The sequence below is a fragment of the Melospiza melodia genome, chromosome 4 (assembly GCF_035770615.1).
Source record: "Melospiza melodia melodia isolate bMelMel2 chromosome 4, bMelMel2.pri, whole genome shotgun sequence".
NCBI classification, from domain to species: domain Eukaryota; kingdom Metazoa; phylum Chordata; class Aves; order Passeriformes; family Passerellidae; genus Melospiza; species Melospiza melodia.
Window position 1 is genome coordinate 60,108,357 of NC_086197.1, and position 20,050 is coordinate 60,128,406.

Below are 20,050 nucleotides of genomic sequence, written 5' to 3' on the forward strand. Positions count from 1 at the left end.
GGAAACTTTTTGTGATTCCCCTCATAAGCAGGGGATTTACTGAGTAATAAGAGTTATTCACAACCTCTTTATAAGGCAATTAAAAGCCTGAAAAGCTTAGCACTGTAACATACACAGCCTCTATCAAGGGAGCAAAAGAAAGTTTGAAGAAAACGCATTACAGAACAAATACCTACTCTCTTCCAATAACTACCTTTGCAAACACAAAGTAGCAGATCTTCAGCAAAATCATGCTAACACCAATTGGGTAACAAACCAAAATGAGCAGTATTAACCTTCTAGAAGAGGCTACTAGTGGAATTCCTCAAAAATTCATCTTTATAGGCACTTTAATTTAAGATTTTAATCACTGGCAAATTGGCATAAAAGAAGGTTTACACTGTTGACATCTGCTGATGATACAGAGTTGGGAACATTAACATGCAAAGGAAGATAAGAACATCACACAGGAAAACTTGGATAACCTTGAAATGGAATGACATTTCAAAGCATAAAGTACAAGAACATGTACCTACAGCAATAAAAATCTCACAACCCATATGTGTTATAGACTGGAAACTCATCAGTTGGAAAGACAACAAGGAAAGAGAAGGACCTGGGGGCATTATTTGATCATGGATGATTGTGGCCCATCAATGTGATGCTGTCATGAAAAAGACGTCTGTGATCCCAGAACACACTAAGGTGCATCCTGGACAACTGATTAAACAACATTAAGCAAGGCACAGCTGAAATCTCTTCTGGAACACTTTGAGAGTCCTGGCCATCCTTATCTTAAAAGGATGCATGAATTTCTTGGAAGGATTACTGGAGTGGAGGTAAGAAAGGAGTGTCTCAAGTGAGAGGAGCTTAATGAAGTTCAATGCTTCAGCATATCAAAATGAAAAGAGAGAGGGAGAGAGAGACTGCTTGCACAAGAACATTGAAGAGGTGAGTGTGAGGGAGTGGGGGAGGAACTTATTTAGGCAAAGGTGATGTGAACACCAGAACAAATAACTATAACCTGTCCATAAACATACACATGACGAAAATGAGCAGACATATTTTTGTCAGCAAAAAATGAGACTGCCAGGAAGCTGCACAACCAGGGCAGGAAGGACAAAAAGCCAATTTAAATTTAGGATGGTCCTTTGCAAGTTTTTAGTTTTACATGATGTAGTTGCTTGCAATTGCTAAGACTAGGCCTGACAACCCAGGAATTTCTCCAGTCCAGGCCCCAGATGCAAAATAGATTTCAAATTTGCTTCAAAGTTGTGTCGAAATTAATGATTCAAATGTGGGAACAAAGTACTTAGAAAGAAATTCTCCTTTGGCCTAAACCAAAATCAATGGTTCCAAAAAAATGAACTACTAATATAGAAGACAACTAAGCACTCTTCTTTTTCTCACATACAAAATGCTCCCAACTATTAAGATGTTTCAAGCACAAGTATACAATTTTCTCTCTCAACCTGAAAAAAAAATATCTCTTCTAAAAGCAGACATATATCTTCTTATTATTACAAATATATCAAAATATCTCCTCTTATTATTCTTAGCCCAACATATATTTTATGGATAGATCTCAAAAATCTGAGCATTACAAAGCCTTTCACAAGTTCCCTTTCACATGACAAGAAAGTGTCTCACATTTATGGCTATGACTGATTCCACAAAAAATCACAGTAGATACAATTTTGATGTTGAATAGCCCCGAGTCAGTCAAAATGTACACTGACTTGTAATGCTCTGCTTTTATATCACAGTCTAAAATACTAAAAGATACCTTTGATTGAAAGAACACCACCCACAGTAGGGGTCCTTTGCAGATAAGCATTCTTGCTCAGAAGCAAATCTACCGCAATTTGCAACTGGTATTCTTCTCACCTGAAACCAAAGAATGCAATAACACATTGAATGAATACAGCCTCCATAAACAGGGAACTTGAAGGTTACCATTAAAAATCTGACAGCAACCAAGCACAATCCCTCTGGGGAAGTCTCCTTATGGATTCCCCTCTGCCAGAAGACCTTTGGATAGAAATATGCAGCCTATTTTGCACACACTGTATTTTGCCATCAGATAATGAAACACCTCTGACAATAACAATTTGGTTCTACTACTCAAAGGCCAGCATGGGCAGATTAATGCAAGAAAGACTGATCAGCATAGTGAAGTATAGATCATAAGAGAAAGGAGGTATATTTTACAAATAATGCTCTGCTTAGCAGAACACCATTCTCCTCTCCTCCGAATGGAGATATTTAAATGATTGATGAAGGTGCATCCAAAAATGCATGCGCATAACAAAATGCATCTGTGTTTGCATCACCATGTCAGGTTACTGCATGTGCACACTAGAACAAACGCATGCAACTGCTTAGCATGCATGAAAATGCCATTTCAGTAAGTAAATGTAGATAATTGTGGCTATATTGTATGTATCTATACTTGTACATTCAGCTTCAATATCCTAGCCAGCCATTTTCAGAAAAGGAAAGGAAAAAGAAAAAGAGAAAGCTGATTACAAATACTGAATACAGATACAAATAATGTGATTAATAACAATGTGAATTAATGATCTTAGTAAGAAAAACTAATTCAAACAATATTTTACAAATTTGCAAGAATGAGAAATTCCTGTATTTTGTCAACAGAAACAAGGATACACTGTTTCCTGCAAAATTATATTTACTGTTTTTTCCATCCACATATTATAAAATTCAATTTATCTTGAAAAGTGTGTGAGACAATCAATTCAGAATCCAGTCATAATCTTAGATTACTACCAAGTTAAAGAAGGCAATGTAGAAGCCTTACTTCACTCCAAGAGAAAATAGTCAGAGAAAAAAAATCAGAGACGTTTTTATTCCTAAAAGCTGTTGTTTCTCTATAACAACTTGGTCTTCTATCAAAGCTAAGGAAAATTCAAGTCTTACTTTGAATATCTATGTATCCTATATATTCTTTCTATATTTGTGATAGATGTTTTGTATCACTCAGGGGTTCTCCTTACCCCTGCTCTATAACAGCAGGCTGAAACACTATGCTCACTGCCAGAAAAGTGATCTTATTTCAAGTGACGGTAATTAAGTGCTGGGTGAAATCCTGTTCAGCTAAGATGGACAGCGAGCCCTTAAGCTTCCAATGCCATCTTTCCCACTGCTGGCCAGACAAAGGGATTTTCTGATTGCTGCTCTACTAGTAGCCCTGCTGCAAGATGTGCTGCAACAACTGTACTGGCTCCTGGGAGCTGCTCACTGCTCCACGTGCAGTGGCACCACGTTTGCTCACGTGCAGCAGCTCTCAGCCTCTGCTGAACTCCCCGGCCTCACTCTGCACACATTGCTCACTTCTCTTCGCCCTTTTGTTTTCTTCTTCTGAAGTCTATGCCTAACTGAAGACAATGGGAATTTTATCACTGATTACAGCATTATCACTGATTTCATCAGAACTAAGGCTTCAAAGCCATCTCTCAAATGAAGAGATTTCTTCACTTTAGAAAATCCTTAATTGACTGGCAAACCCTGACCTACCAACATAGGGATTGTTTTGTCTCCAAAGAGTGTACAAGTTTTTTGCTGTCTCTAAGCTTGGCTCTGCATGATCTGCATTTTCCTGCCTCCAGGAAAAACAGAAACAAATACTCTCTTGGCAGAATGGCATAAAATAACCATGGAATTAAGGGTATTTCTGCATCATAGCAACACTGGGCAGCACCATGACAGCAGAAGCTCTCCCAAGCTCTGCAGGAGTGCAGTCCAAACATAGGCAACATAAGCAGATATTAGATGGAAAGTTGGTAACTGCAGTTTGCATATGAAAAGTCTAACTCTGACACAAACTGATGTTTCACTTCTAAAGTGGTAGAAATCCTTAAAGCAGTAGATTATATGAATTTATTATTTTATTAAATACTGTACTTACCTTATTGGCAGAGGACAGATAGATGTAGTTATTATTCACTGGATCAAGTCGTAGTTTGGGGAAAATGGAAGTTTCTTCCTCAATTTCATATAAAACCTCTGGGCAATTAGATTTCATCTCCTCATTAAGAACAGCCTAAAACATGTGTAATTGAATTATTCCCATGTTCTTTTATTGATCAGTCAATATCTTAAACAAAAGCCTAATTTCAGTTACATCAAAGCTTCTGAGATGAATTATTGTCATGATTCAATTCACTTACTGCACTGGTTCTCACACTGGAGAAGGATGAAGGAAAAGACCACAAGAACAGAATTTCAACAAAATCCATGCCAGACACATTTAGCACTGAATTTGGCACTGATTTAGCATATGAAACATGCCTTCCACCAAACCTGTTACTGACTGATTTGGAAACTGAATGTGGAAGAAATGCCTACATCCCAAAATAACAACCCTTTACTCCTATCAATGGAGAAGAAAGTATTAGCGTTCAGAAAACAAACTAACATTCAGACACCCATAAAGTAAAAAGGAATTTACACAAATTTCTGTGTGGGTTCTCTAAGTATACACCTGTGATGATATTTCTTTTTCTTACCTTCCCCAACTTTACTATTTTCTACCACCCTTTGCACAGAATTCAAGGGAACCAGAGACTCCAGAAACTTTATTTTGTAAGTCAATAAGCACACCAACTTTGGTTTTCCATGACTAAAAAAGGGAAATGTGTTCACTGTCTCCACTGTGTTAAGGAGACGTGGAAGACTTCAATTTCATCTTTCATTATCAAAAGCAAAATGAAATCAAATGGACAAAGCTTTTCAATATCTCTACTATATTCCTCCCCAAATGTCTGCTTAATAAAGACAAAGAATGAGAGTCATCCTTCGCAGTGTAGGCAGGAAATGCACATTTTCACAAACTCAGAAAAAAATAAAGCACAAAAGACATTTGACTGGATGATTGAAATGGTTGATAATGAGGTAAGATGGTTTCCACTTTCAAGCAATGGATTTAAGTTTGTGTTGGTCAACTATGCAGAAGCTAAGGCAAAATGAATCTTGACTCTTCTCTCTAATGGACAGCTTTTCACATCACACAGGCAAACAAACAAACAAACACCCTTCCAAAATCTAACAATATTTCTACTGGAAATGTCAAAGCAAGGATTAAAAAAAATCAAACCAAGGCAGAATAACTGAGAACTCCACAGTCTGTAAATTAATATTGTGGGCACTAGAGTTTTAATGAAATGTTTACTTGAATTTTAGTGGGCTACCTTATTGGAATTAAATACCAATATTTCCGGATGGAACGTGCCTGGGCTCGTCTGGCCTTGCTGCTTGACCAGAGGCAGCAGCTGTGGTGGTTTCACCTCAGAGACACCTTTGCCTGGCTGGATGCTGCAGCTGGCGCTTGGGACAAGTCCAGGCATGCAGGAGCTCAGGTTTACCTCTGGCAGAGGAGCTTTAAGGTGAGGTGAAGGAAAGGAGTCGGGTTCTGCTGGAGGGTTTCGATCCAGGGCTTTATTCCTGGCCCACAGGCCTCTGAATGCAGCAGCAGCTCCCACAGAACCACAAACCGCGTGGTTGCCGTGTCCTTTAACCCCGGGGAGAGGGGAGGGAAGGGGTAGGGACCCCACCGACCAGGTAAGGGGGGAGAGGAGACAAATGGCACCCGGATGGCCCAATGTCCCCAGGGCTGAGAGGCATCTTCTGAACTCTGCCAATCATACGATGGCCTTGCTGGCATACCGAGACTGACGGACAGCACTCAGCAGGAGGCAAGGGGAGGGGAAGGGAGAGGGTATTGGCACACCTGGGAAAAGAACCAGGAACTGATACAGGCTATTACACAGCAACACTACCTAATTGCGTTTGAAAGTTATCTTGCTCTCCAAATGACCATACAGCAGTTATTTCACAAACAAAAACCAGAGATTCGGGGGATCATATTTGTTTATAATATGCTAAATTAATGAGGAAATATTTACCCACTTGAACACAACAGCAGCTGGTGGAGAAGGGAAGAACTGCCACACCCAGCTTACCTTCAGTAACTGTCCATCATCTGTTCCCAAAAAGAGAACTATATGATTCAAAACAACTGTGCCATAAACAGCTACCAGTCCAGAGTGAATCAAGGTAGGTAATTTCTTGATTGATTGTGCCTCCTGAGAATCAGATAGAAGAAAAACATATTAAAAAATCTTTCACCTATACTCCAAAACTTTGAGGAAAAGAAGAATCCTTGGAAAGATTCTCAAAGAACCAACTTTAGACATCACTTTGAGTAACATTCCAATTCTGATACAGTTTCAGAGCAACACACTATTGGAAATTACACATGAAACTAGTTTCTCATATGTGACGACTGGTCATATCTGTAACAAATATTATATCTGCTGCTGTTAAACCACTGACTTCAGTGTGATACAGAGTCAGCGTAGCAGCAGTAAGTTACTTTGCAATAGGATTTCTCCTTTTTGGGACATTAAGTTCTGGGTTTATTCTGAATTTCCAGTTCTTCTCAATAAAGCCATGCTTTGCCATCACCTGAAGGCTAGATACACTCAGCAACCACTTTCAAAGGCATGCAAATATTCTGGAGAAAGGAGACACTTCAAACAAACAGTGTCTGTGTGTATAAAAATGCAAACCTTCATCTTCCATGACACTAGAGGAAGTAGAGACTTGTGTATTACATAAACATGAAAATGAGATAAAGCAATATAAAGTTTGTGTCATGGAGAACATAAATGTAGCTGTATGAGCTTTAAAATCAACATGTTACCCTCAATTCTCCATCCCACCTGGAGGAAATTAAGTGGCAAATGCATGCAAGCTGCTCATGAAAAAAACACCATGCAGGAAATCCCTGTATCTTGTGGAATGAAAAACCAAACCAAAAAGCTTTGATTGCAGATGATCAACTGTTGAAAGGAAATCTACATGTGTGAGAAGAGGATCACTTACCAGGGGGAGTCCCTAGAAGCCCCTGTGTCCCCTTAGCAAGCGCTAACTCGGTTTTGAAGTCCTCCAAGTCAATCTCTGCGGCAGACATTGCCAAAGGCGTGATCCCACCTGCTCTCCAAGTGGGTCCAACCCCAGCCAAGCTTTACTTCACTTTGCCTGTATAATGTTTTTCTGTGAGCTTAGTTAAGGCAATGATGTGCCAAGGAAATGCTCTGTAAATCTACCTACCTACATCTTCATTTGAGTCATGCTCCTCATCACATGGACATGTGGCTGCACAAACACCAGAGCTGGCACAAAGGAGTGGCAGGCATGGAGAGGTAGGAGCCGAGAGCTCAGGTAAGACCAGCTCCTTGGGAACAAGCCCTGTAGGCTAGCTGACCAAATCCAGAATTTCAGCCTCCAGGACTGTTTCCTAAACCTACAGGAACCCTCTGAGTGCAAGAGCCCATTTCACTTAAATGCACAAAACAAAGTGTGGAATGGACCATCAAAACTGGCATTTAGAAGTAAGGTGAAAGCATTTCTCAAAGTTATGAAGGAAATCCATAGCACGGTAACAGCTGAATTCAACTCTCCTGCATGCTATGATGCTGGCTTAATCCCCAAAAGTATTTCCACTAGAAATATTTTATTTTTTCTGAACTGCAATCCTAAATCAATTAAAATGTTCTTCACTCATCTGAATTATTTTAATTAGCTTGAAAGAAGAGCCACTCGGAATAAAAGAAGGCTTGATTAACTTTCATATTTAAAGTCACTATTTCTTTTTTCATGCAGCAGGAAGAAGACACAGGGAAGTGTCATGCACTGGCACAGAACTCTGGTAAAACTCACTTGGCCATGAGAATCCAGTACCCTGGATGTCTGTGCTAGACAGGGAAGTGGGGCAGGGTGTGGTTGCAAGCATTTTAAGGTAGAAGAAGTTAACTCACTTTATAATAGATCAGAATATAACAAAACTCCAGGATTTGTGCACTCAATGAGTCTTCATTCAGGTTAGGGAGTGAGGAAATGGAGCTTCCACACTTTCATTTCCACCAAAATTAGCAATAGCTTTTCTACAGTGCACCATATAATAGTGCAAGAGAGATAAACTACCCTAGGTTCCTTGCAGACTCTGTACAAGATCACAGAAAAGAGGAGTACTCACCCAGTTTCTGAAAAGCTTTGCAGCCAGATTTTATTTTGACCCACATACTAATAAAATAACCAGTGTCATATCAGTGCATCCTCCTGATCTGACTGAAGAACGAATACTGACAAGTGTGGAAGTCTCCTCCCCTCCCTCTGCTTGCTGGAGGGAGGGTCAAGGCGACATTGAACTAATACGGACAAGAACGGGGGGACAGCCACAATAAAAATTGCCTTCTCTCTTTTGAAACCTATTCCTCAGTTTGCCCATTTCCTCCAGGGTGCAGCTGCTGCTTTCACCCTTCTGTCACCACTTTTCCACATCCATTTATTGTTTTAACAAGCCCTTTTACCTCTTCCACTGTGACTAATGGGGTTACAGCACTGTAGGGCCTTCCCAAGCTGCTTCTTTCACAGCTAAATCCATCCTTAAAAATGCATTTACAGTCTAAACTTCCTTTACACATGAAGAGTCGTTCATGTCCATGGTCATCTGTTTGTCTATCCTAAAACATTTTCAGGCACATACAAAAACAAGAAAAGGAAAAGAAAAAATAATACCACTGTGTAAGAACTCCCTTTTTTAAATTCTTCAGTTTCATCCTCTGCTCCATTCTGTAGTCCCTTTAAGTCTATAGTTGTTTGGGTTTTGGCATGGAAGGTATTTATACTAATTTTCTGTTTGACACTTCATTTTCAGATGTATCTCCATATGACTCCAGCTGCAGCAACCATATTCACACTTCTACTTTCTGTCTTGATTTCCTCCTGATTATTTTACATTGCATGCCTCAGAGGAAAGGGCAGCATTTTTAGCTCACACAGCATTCATCATATGCAGCTGTCCAAAAAGTAAAAATAAAGGGTTTGAGCATCCCAGTGAAAGAACAGATGCAGCTATACAAAAGGACACAAGATTTTTAAGTAGTGTATATCAAGAGTCAACACTGAAACAATAGATGTTTTTCCTAGGGGAGAAAGAACTTTTTGAACTTTATTTTCTTTCTTAACTTCCCCATCCTTTAACCACCTCCATCAATTTTTACTATATCAGAGGGTAACAAATATTGGGGCATGCAGCGAGGCTTTATTAGAGCTAAGGAATGAGAACATGAACTGTTCCAAAATTTTATTCCCAGGAAGTTTTTTGATTTGTGCATTGCCCAGCAGTGTTCAGTGGACAAGCCTGTCCAGGTGAGCAGCCTGCAAATATCAAGGATGACCAGAAAATCAGAGTCTTCAGTGAGACCTTGCCGAGGCAAATCCTGAGGCTCGTGATGCAAGGCAGGAAGAACAGTCAGAGGCTATGGTTGAGTGAGATGCTGATGGAGACTCCTGAGATGGGGAAGCTAGAAACTAGTGACTTCTTGCATCAGCAAAAACAGCCCTTCTCTGCCCTCAGATCTAAGTTCATAGAAGTGGTAAAGTGTCCTATTAACCAGCAAGAGAGAACAAGCTCCATCAAGGAAGGCTTTGAAACCAACTGAGCTTGAACAGTGTGTTAGCAGAGAGCAAAAGGAAGTGGTGGGTGACTGTGAGGGATGAAGGCACACACTTGCTAAACAGTCATGCTGTTACAACAGGTTGGGGCTTTTTTTAGGGGATTCATTGGGGCTTTTTTTAGGGGACCCTACTCACTGCAGAAAGACTATGGTAATTTTCCATTCCTTGGACCACTACCCATTGTTGCACATCCACATGGACACCAAAGCCATGGCCTAGTGCAGATCAGGACTGCAAAGCTCTGGGGGCAAAGTGAGTAAGTTGGGACTCCAGGACATGTTAACCTGTGGGGTCAGTCAAAAGAGATGCTCTTCTGGATCTGCTACTCAAAAACAAGGAAGAACTGAATGAAGATGTGATAATCTGAGTAGAGGCTTCAGTGTGTTCAGGGAAATGGTCAGTGGGATCCCCTGAGAGTCAGCTTTGAAGGGAAACAGAGCTCAAGTAAGCTAGCAGGTCTTTCAGGACAATCTCTGTCAAGCACAAAACTCAGGAGAACAAGCAGACATACCACGAGATGGCCTCTAGCTAAACAGGGAAGTCGTGACTGAGCTACACTGCAGAACAACAGCGTAAAGGAGGAGGGAGCAGGACTAAGGAGGAAGTCTCTGGACATGCAGGAATGGTATTAGGAAAAGCCCAGTTCACCTGGTTTTGGAACTGGCAAGATATGGTATGGACAACAAGAAAGCTTCCACTCTTCTTTTTCTGCTCTTCCAAGAGCAATAAAAGAAAGAACAATGAAAATGCACACCAGATGCTGAATAGCTCAGGAGATTTACTGACAGTGGATGCAGCCATGGCTCTGGACTTTACCAGCAACATCTTGTGGTCCTTTGTACATACAGAATTCAAGGAGGAGAGAAACTACAAGTACTGTGAGGATTAAGCCAGAGATCTCTTAAGAAACCTCAGATTTTACAAGTTCTAGGGAAGACAGATGGGATCTGTAGGAAGATGCTGAGAGACTGTCTGATGAAGCTGAAAGGTTATTTTCTCCTATTTCAAAAGGTGTGGAGATCAGGTAAAGTCTCCAACTGAATAAAAAGAAATACTGCACCAATATTCAAAAAACCCGAGATTTTTTTTCAGGGAACTACACATTAGTAGGTCTCACTTTTTTCCTGGGAGAATTACAGAGAAAATCGTCTTTGAAACCATTTCTGGACACAAGAAACAAACAAAGTGACTGAGAAAAGGCAGCATAAATTTACCAAGAATAAATCATGCCTGACAAATCTGAAGTATTTATAAGACTTGTAGATGTGGTGCTCAGGGACATGCTTTTGTCGTGGATGATCTTACAGGCCTTTTTCAAAGCTGGGCAGGTTCAGCTTACAGAAGAGACAATTTCAGAGGGACCAAAGAAACAAAGCCAGGCTCTTAAACAAAGTGTATGTAAGGTAACAAGAGATAATGACACAAACTGAAACACTGCAGGTTTCTAGCGAGCAGGAGATGACAAAGCACCACTATGAGGGCAATCAAGCAGAACAGGTTGTCCAGAGAGGCTGTGCAGTCCCCATCCCTGGAGTGTGAGAGTTGACAAGTCTTCGGTGGCTTTACTTCCCACACTAAACAGGGATGAACTGAAAACTCATTGTAATGAGACAGAAACATTCACTTCAGAAAGGCTAACTCTAGAAACCCATCAAACATCAGATGTAACACTAGCAGTCTGTAATACTCAGGAGATTGACTTCGCTACTACAAAATTAATTACAAGATCAATTTTGTTACAAAATTATATTTAGAAGTCTGTAATTCTTTCCTTGAATAAAAGATCATGGATCGCTCTGGAATGAGTTACCACACAAATTCAAATGTTGTTCCTGCAAATTAAAAGCAGTAATTAAACTGATGTGACTCTGTTGACTTCAAAATCTCATTTTGGTAGAGCTTACACAAGCTAGGATTGTATCAACCCTCATGTATCAACCACTGAAAAATGAAAAAGTGCAAAGAACAGACTGCTACAACTCTTTACTTGCATTAAATGATAGATGAAAATCCAACCAAGATAGCTTATTTTTAGTAACTATCACAACTACTCAGCCTTTTCACATAATAAACACCTTAATATAAACTACAGCAATTCTCTTTCTCACAGATAGATGCCCAAAAATTTTTATTTTTTTTTGCATTTTCTACCTGAAAAATTGTGAATCCTTGAATCTTCCTGAGTCCTTTCCTTCTCAGGCAACTTTTTTAATGGCAAAACCAATTTCTGCATTTGTCATTATCATGGTTAGGTAACACTCTACATCTCTCTCCTGCTGATGTTCTCCAATTGGAACACTTTTCCTACTCATCTACTAGGCTGTGACTCGCAACATGCTGGCTTGTCTGTGAGAGACCTGAGATCCTTGTAGGTCCTGTTCTGTCACAGAACAACAGAAGAAAAGCCTTTCTTAAAGTTCACTAACTCCCACAGCAAGTTTGTGACAAATTCCATCATTCCTCCTGTGTTTGTAAGTACTCAGTCAGGTTTCTGAAAAGAAATTGAGAATGAGATATGGCAAATTCACATTTATTAACTAAGGAAATTGTGAAGAAGATGCACTTATGTATATGTAGGATATGGTAAGAGTCCAGTAACACATGCATCCTGATAGTGCATGTAAGTAGATATATTCAAAACTAAGAGACATGTGGATCAAAGAAAAAAGAGCTGAATATAAAACTGCAAAATGTTTTTAGAGTAGTTTCAACTAAAACACCACTTGCCTTTTGCTAGATAGAAATCCTGCCTCTGGGAATCAAGTAGTGCCAATGTCCTGAATACACACATCCAAGTAGGACAAACTTCTTTGTGCACACTACTGCACAAAACAAAAACGGACTTACCTACATCTCATATGGAGAAATTGCAGAGAATTTGTAGCAGCCACATACTTTTTGATAAAGTTGCTAAGCAAGGATCTTAAAAATTACTAGTTTTCAATGAGAGACTAATCCAGCATTAAAATTTAATGCAAATGAGGACTTTGGCCTGAGAGGCAAAGCGAAGCTAAAGAGATTACACACCTACAGTGAGTTCCAAGAGGATGCAGAGCAATTTGGTTCCAATCCAGTGAAGTACTCAAGTACATGCTCTACTTTAAATGCATGGGCATGAAGATGATGGAAATACTTATATATGCCTAATGTTAAATATGTCATTAAGTGCTTTACTGGGTTAGGCCCAGAAAGCTCAGCACCTTACAGGAATGAGTTCAGAGTACACCATGCAGCAATGGCATAACAGGGAATTCAATACCCTGGGCTAAACCCCTCTTGCAGTGTCCTGTTGAGAAATGCAATGTGAGTGGAGAGGGGCAAAAGGATGTCTTGCCTAAAGGTAATCAGAATAATAACAGAAATCTGAAGGATTATAAGATCAGAAGGAAAACACACTGCTGCCACTACTCCTTAATGTACATGCTTACTATAAATTGTATTCCTGCAGTGAAAAAATCCCTGTATTTTCAATTCCTACATAAACTGACAGTCCGTGTCTGGGATCCACATACCTCATCACATCACACCTGAGCTCCTGCATTCAAGTGTACCCAGCAGAGACAACCCAGCACCCTAGAACACATGGTAACTGCAAAGCAAAAGCCAGACTGACATTCAGCACGGTCCATCCACCACAAGCACCAGAGAGGTCTTGCACTTACAGCGCTCATAATGCTGCTACACATTCCTTTGCTCAAGACCAACACTGTCTTTAAAAGACTGGACTTTTAAGCAGTGTTAAGCACTGTTGTTTGCTGCCATTCCCACACATTGCAGCTCTCCTGACAGCCCTGTACTATGAGGCACTCCCTTCTGGCCAGAGCCACTGCTGCAAGCTGCACACGGATGGACATCCCACACTCATCTTCCTGTCAGCTCTGAAGCCCACGTGCCTCCAAGTCCAAGTGATGCCTTGTGAAGGCTGAGCTAGAACAGAGACTAGATGGAGCTAAAGAATAAAGTAGGTATTTATTAGAAGGCCCCAATGGATACACCTTGGGCAGCACAAGAGCCCAGCCAGGGCTACACCCAAGATGAACCCAAAGACATCACAAAAATGAATGACTTGTCATGGAGTGTCACACTTTTGTAAGTTCTGGTCTATTAGCATATTGGAGTTAATTGTCCCATTATAGCTTTAGCTCATGAAGTCCCATCCTTCTTGTTTTCTCTCTTCACTCCAGCCTGAAATTTGGATCATTTGTCCTTGGTCCTCAGCTAGAGAAAGAATTGTTTTGTCTACCTACTCTGTGAAGAGAGCTTACTGTGCCCTAATATGAAGCTCAGAAGTACACACTAAAGCAGAATCTGAAAAATGTAATAGCTAAAACTTGAGGCATCACAAGATCATCATATTCCATGATTGCAGGGACTCCCATACTTTGATGAGAGACAGCTGAAGGATCTGGTCTAAAACAACCCAGAAGCAGCAGCATATGGGCCTGTCATCTCCAAACTTATTCTGCAGTAGCCTAGCCTAACCTTCTGTAGTATAAAAAAATATTAAAGCTGAACTACATGCATTTATTTCTATGTTTATACACCATAAGCACATGCAATTAGCTTTTAAAAAGATAGCTAATTAGCCATATAACGTTATAGGTCATATTATTTCACAGAACCCACTGCTATCTCACAAAATATTAAAATACCACTTTTCTCTCAGTGGCAAACTGCATTTCTTGTGCCAAAATATTACAATCAATAACATCATCATAGGTAGGGACATAAGGTTAAGTAAGCAACCCTTTTAAAGATTGTTCCAGTTGAGATTCTTCAACATTGTATCCAAATATAATCTCAGTTTCCAGGAGGGATGAGACTTTTGGGACATGAAAGTAACTCTGGAGTCACAGGAGTCTGAATCAGACCAATACTGAAACAAGTGGATCACTGATTTTTCATATTCAGGCCCTGAGAGGCAATGGGGACAGGGAATTGCCCTGTCCACAGAAATATATGTCTCACCCTACCTGCATTATGTTACTCTACGAGATCCATGAGGCTCTTCTGAAATCTCTTGCACGAGGTTTTTAAAATGTTTAGAAAGGATCTACTACCCAGGGAGCTTTCCTTTTCTGTTTTGTTTAGCAGGCTCAGAAAGCACTTTGCTAAAAAAACTTCACGAGTAATTAGGAACAACAATGCAAAATAAAATTCCAACAAGCAAATAGGTATTTTGGGATCAGAATGAGACTTCAAATTCATTGCGGAAGTTTGCCTTGTGGGAGCACAGAAATCACACAGTAAGCAGTAAGCTAGCTTGGAAATCAAAGGATTGGCTCTGGCTCCGTAGTGAGTTTCACTATTTACTTCAGCACAGTTGTCTCACCCACATACGGGGCTCTCATTCACAACCACGTCCTCTAACACTGGCAATAGTCTCACAGCTCGGTAGGGAGATGAGCAGACTGAATCACACATGCCCTCTGGTAGTCTGTTTGGAAAAAATCTCAACACTGCACTCTGCTATGAGTTAGATTTGGAAAGCCAAGGAGTGCCAGTAAATCTACTGTACTTCTTTCAAGGAATTTTGAAGAAACTCTTATTGTAACACATCAAGGATTCAGAAGTTTAGCTGCTAAGACCCCGGATGGTCTTAGCAGCTGTGGGAACTGCACAGGACTTAGGGATTGCTTTATGATACCTTGCTTGAACCCCTATGGTTCTCCTTGATACTTTTCAGTGATCCTTTGCCACAGCTCTGTAAAGTCTTCTGAGTCTAGCTTAACTTAAAAGCATGGACAGGCCTTTTAAAAGCACCTCCTTCATCTGAATGACATTTTTACCTTCAAATATAATATAATTTTGAGGTAATTTCTTTACTCCTGAGGCCACAGCAAAACCAGTAGCCTTGCCTATCCCACCCTCCATGCGCCCAGCTCTCCCTGAAAAGGAGGAAGGAGCTGAAGAGAGTGTTACTGAAGTAGGTGACGTGGGGAACTCCATGGGATACCACTGTCTGTGAAAATGTAACCACTGCAACAACAAAGAGATTTCACCTATTGTCTGCTGCACACAAGGATTTGGGGAGGTGGCTGTGAGAGCCCTCCCAAGCAAGGCCAGTCGTGAGAGGCTTGGGAAATACCTACCACTGAACAAGCAGCCACAGATAACTAGGGAATGATAGGGATAACAGTGCACACAGCCCAGTGCACAGAGCCAATTTGATGGGCTTTTTTTTTTTATTTCTGATGTAGCTGCAATGACATGAGATGTGAATGCACAGAATAAGAGAGGAGATGCTTTATCTAGGCTGTATGGAAAATAAAATGAAATATGACTAATCCTAGGCTGAAAAGGACACATTGAAGGAGAAGCCTCAGACTCAGGTCTGACCCAGGATGCCCTCAGGTACTCCATCAGATGTGTCTTTCCCAACAGGTAGATGGGAAGTATACCAAAGTCTGGGAAAGGATCAGCTTTTTAGAAACAGAACAAGCTGGAGGAATCACTAGAGCTGACAGAGCTAGGGCTGATGTGCAAAAGCCTGGTGTGGCTCTGAAGTTTCTTGCAAACTTCATGTGCCTCCAGGTCGGGGACACCCCGTGAGTCATGCAGAGACACCAGCCACAACAATAACAGTGTCAACAAGGGCGCGCAGGGTGAAAGCTTAGCAAACGATGCCCAGACTTACACAGCTTTTCCCGTTCATATTGAAGTGTGGGGATGCACAGGTTTGCTCCTTCATCTCCTCCATCCCAAAGATGCAGACGGCAGTGCTGTTCCACGCCTTGGCGTTGTGGCTGTGGCGGAACACACCCACCCACCAGCCCCGCTCACCCTGGCGGACAAGGCTGGAGGAAATAATGAGGCTCCTGCACCCGCAGTCCAAATAGACGTGCCCTTGCAAAGTAAGGCCAGCATCAGTAGGGCCCAGCTGGCGCAGGACAGCCATGCTGGGTGGCTCCGTGTTATTGGCCAACCTGGCCTTCAACGTGTAGTAGGGAAAGAAAAGGTGATCCCCCCACTGGAGCGCGTCAACAAAGTGCAAAGGTTCCTCCCTGCGCTTGATGATGCCCAGCTCCTCCGTTGACATGAGGTTGACCATGCTGCGCACCGTGATGACGGTCTCCTTGTCGGACTTCGAGGGCTCGCAGCGCAGGTGGTTCGTGTCCGCGCTGGTTGAGTAGGTGGCCGCCACGGCCAGGTACCAGGCGCCAGCCTGCTGGAAGACGACGCCGGCGGTGGAGCCGTCGGGCAAGCAGCTGACCACCTCGCTTTGGTTCAAGCGCTGCCGGTACGAGGGCTGCTCCCACACCTGGCAGGCGCCGCCATCCTGGGTCCAGCCGGTCAGCAGGACGCCCACCCCGCCGGCCTCCTCGTAGTGCAGCAGCAGGTTGCTGCGCATGCCGGGGGGCTCCCCGCAGCCCTGCCCCGCCGCCGGCACCACGCGGCGCCGGGGCCGCAGCTCGGGCCGCAGCTCGTAGAGGCAGCTGCCGCCCGCCACCAGCACGGCGCCGCCGCTCACCTCGATGTTGTCGATGGGGGCCCCCGGCAGCTCGAAGCTCTGGGGTCCGGCGGCGCCCGCCAGCGCCGCCAGCAGGGGCAGCGCCCAGCTGAGGGCGGGCGGCGGCGCCGCCATGGGCGCGGGCTCGGCTCGCGCCGCGGGGCGCCTCAGGCGGCGGCGGGCGGCGGGCGCTGCTGCGCCATGGTGCGCGAGGGGCCGGCCGCTGCCGCCGCCGCTGCCGCCGCTTCTGCCTGCGCCGCGGCGGGCTGCGCGGGCGGGGAGTTCCTCTGGCGGGGCGGGGAGGGGAGGAGGGGGTGCCTGCACGGGAGAGGTGGGCCGGGCTCCTCCGGGAGGGCTGCCGAGCCGCCGAGCCGCCGTGCGCCGCCGCTCCCCCTCCGCCTCCCGGCCCCGCCGGCCCGCCTCGCCGCGGACGGTGGGCGGCGGCGGCGCCGCGGGAGCGCACCTCGGCCGCCGGGCTGCCGGGGGCGGCCGCTCGCTGCGGCGTGGCGGGACGCGGAGGGGAGCGAGACCCGCCTCGCCCGGCGGCGCTCGGCACCCGGACCCGCGCGGGGACCCGCCGGGACACCGGAGCAGGGGAACCCCTCCGGGGCAGCGCGGCCCCCGTGCGCTCCCTTGGCCTCGCTCCCGGCCCGGCTGAAGCCCCCCGCGGGCGGCGGTGAAGGGGCTCAGCGGGGGCAGCCGCTGGCGCGGTCCGCCGGCAGATGCCGGGTGTGGGCGTGGGTCAGACCGTGCCGGGCTCCGGCAGCGCCCGCTGCGAGCCTGGAACGCCGTCGTGTCCCCGTCCAAATGTGCCGCAGAACCGCCCCGCTAAACAGCACCCCCGTCCACCGGCCTGCCGATGGCACCTTGAGCGGGAAGGCTGAGGGATCGGAGATCCCTGCTTAGATCTTGGTCTCGCATGAGGTAGAACAAAGGCATTCTCCCGGGTCCTGCGAGGCACACAAAAAGCCTGTCCCTTCCCAGCTGTGCTGCTGAGAGATGGATGCCCGTCCAACGCGCACGGGGCACAGGATGGGCCACGTTGAATGGAGCAACAGATTTACTTCATCTCCCATTCTGTCACTGCTGGCTGAGGTTCAACACAATGTGAGGTATAGGTCACATGCTGAGCTTACGGTAAATTACCGTTTTGCTGAATTTTAAATAAAAAATTTAAAGCAGCAAAGATGCATTTCAGTGTTCTCTTTTTGGAATCTCTGGGTGATGATGGGTGTAGGGCCCATTGCCTTACTGAGAAGAGGATGTAATGTTCAAAATTGAGATGTCATCTGACCCTCCATTTAAACGGCTTTTGTCTCGAAATAGCTTGATAGCAGGAAAAAGTGGGACTGTAAAAATTAGAACAAAAGTAACCTCTGTATGAATCAGTCAAGCGCAACATTTTCAAGTAGGAATTGCAACAATGTTAACAAATTTTGTTTCTCTCTCCACAACAGCGCCCAGCAGCAATTATTGTGCAAGAATTGATGTTGCTCTGGTCAGCAAAAATATTCCATAATTTTCCAGTAAAAAGTGTCTAGGACAAATATTCCCAGGAAATCCAGAGCTCTCCACAGCCCATCTGCCTATCTCTTGTACAGTGACTCCAAAACACATCCAAAATCTGCAAAATGTAGCAGAGGATGTGGAAGAGAGTCATTGCACAATTTTTCCTCTTGCCAGACGCAAAGAGATGCTCTGTGTGCTCACACTGCCTGCAGCTACCCGTGGAGGACTGAACTTCTAGGCAGCATGAAGGCAAAGTGAATCCTCACCATATCACCAATACAGGCTGTGTACAGAAATGTCATTCATACGTCTTTGCAAAGGAGGCTGAACGTGTCATGCTGGGGTGCATTACACACTACCTTGCCTTCTAGTTTAATTTCAGTTCAAATATGAAACTGTCAGTGATCTTCCTCTTGCTCTAAAAGGATGAGGCTAAACAGCAAAGCATATCAGCATCCTAACTGCAAGACATCTCTTATTCTGGCCACCGAATGTGTCCAGCAACAGGTCCTCTTCTGCAAACATCGCTCTTTTTGCATCGACTGCAGACACCTCTTTGTCAGGCTTTATGTTTAGAATAAGCCTCATCTACTTCAATGAATGACTGGCTTGTTTAAATGAGTGGGGCCAGGCTTCTTCTAGTCTTAGAGAACAGCAAACACTCCTAGAACTGCAGACTTCTCTGGTTGCCAAAACTGCCAAAAAGCAGTGTTCTGCTTCAATTTTTGTCCTGGGAGGACTGAACTGCACACGGTGGCTGTCATGTGAAAACAGCCTAGCTGTGTGGGCTACCAGGATGGGATGGGATGGGATGGGATGGGAAGGGATGGGATGGGATGTCATATTCCTCCTGTCCCAGGGACAGCCATCAGGGCACAGTTCTGCAGACTGTTCCCTGCCTGTCACTTTTCTATTTCTGATTTTTCCTCTCTCTTTCCAGCAAGGAGTAGCTTGGACCAGAGCCTCATCTTGCAGTGTTTAATTCTGCATACGCTTCTGAGAGCCAGCTTTGCTCTGAGAGCTAGTGCATGGAGTTTTGCTCAGGAGTGACCCAATTCTTGAAGTGGCAAAGTAGTCCCAATTCCTTTCAAAGCCCCTGAAGTAAATAGGAGTTTCTATCTTCAACACATTCTTCCAGAGGCACCTATTTGGCTACTGGAAAAGTTGAGCTTCTGCTGGTGTTATGGAAATAGAGAGGCTACAGGCTTATTTTGTACTGCTTCAGAGTGTAATATTTGTTATTAACACAGCAGACCAGAAAACAGCATAAACAGTTCATGACCGAACTGATGCTCATGTTGGAACTAGATGATCTTCCAAGACACCTTCCAACCCAAACTATTTCAATGATACTTCTATAAAATTTAAGCAGACAATGGCAAATCATTTCACTGTATTCCCTTGGCTGTCAGTTCCATAATTGGTATTTTTATCCTGTTGTTGTGCTGTGTTTTATTTTTCAGGCACTGAAGGGAGGGCAAACAAGGTAGTCTGCCTGTTAATGTTAGACTTTACAAAGCATTGCTGTCTAACTCTGGCACCCCAATCAAAATTTATAAAAAACCAAGA

The 20,050-nt window shown here is 43.8% G+C and overlaps 1 protein-coding gene across 1 annotated transcript in view; it reads right to left on the reverse strand.

Annotated features, from left to right (window-relative positions):
* The window catches only part of PLXNC1 (plexin C1), a 71,221-nt gene extending 54,114 nt beyond the window's left edge, over positions 1-17,107 (reverse strand). The window contains exons 1-4 of the mRNA XM_063154896.1: positions 16,160-17,107; positions 5,961-6,083; positions 3,908-4,042; positions 1,766-1,866 (exon numbers count right to left, since the gene is read on the reverse strand). Coding sequence (XP_063010966.1) covers positions 1,766-1,866; positions 3,908-4,042; positions 5,961-6,083; positions 16,160-17,107 — 1,307 coding nt within the window. The remainder of the gene's footprint in view (positions 1-1,765; positions 1,867-3,907; positions 4,043-5,960; positions 6,084-16,159) is intronic.
* Positions 17,108-20,050: the final 2,943 nt, after the last annotated feature.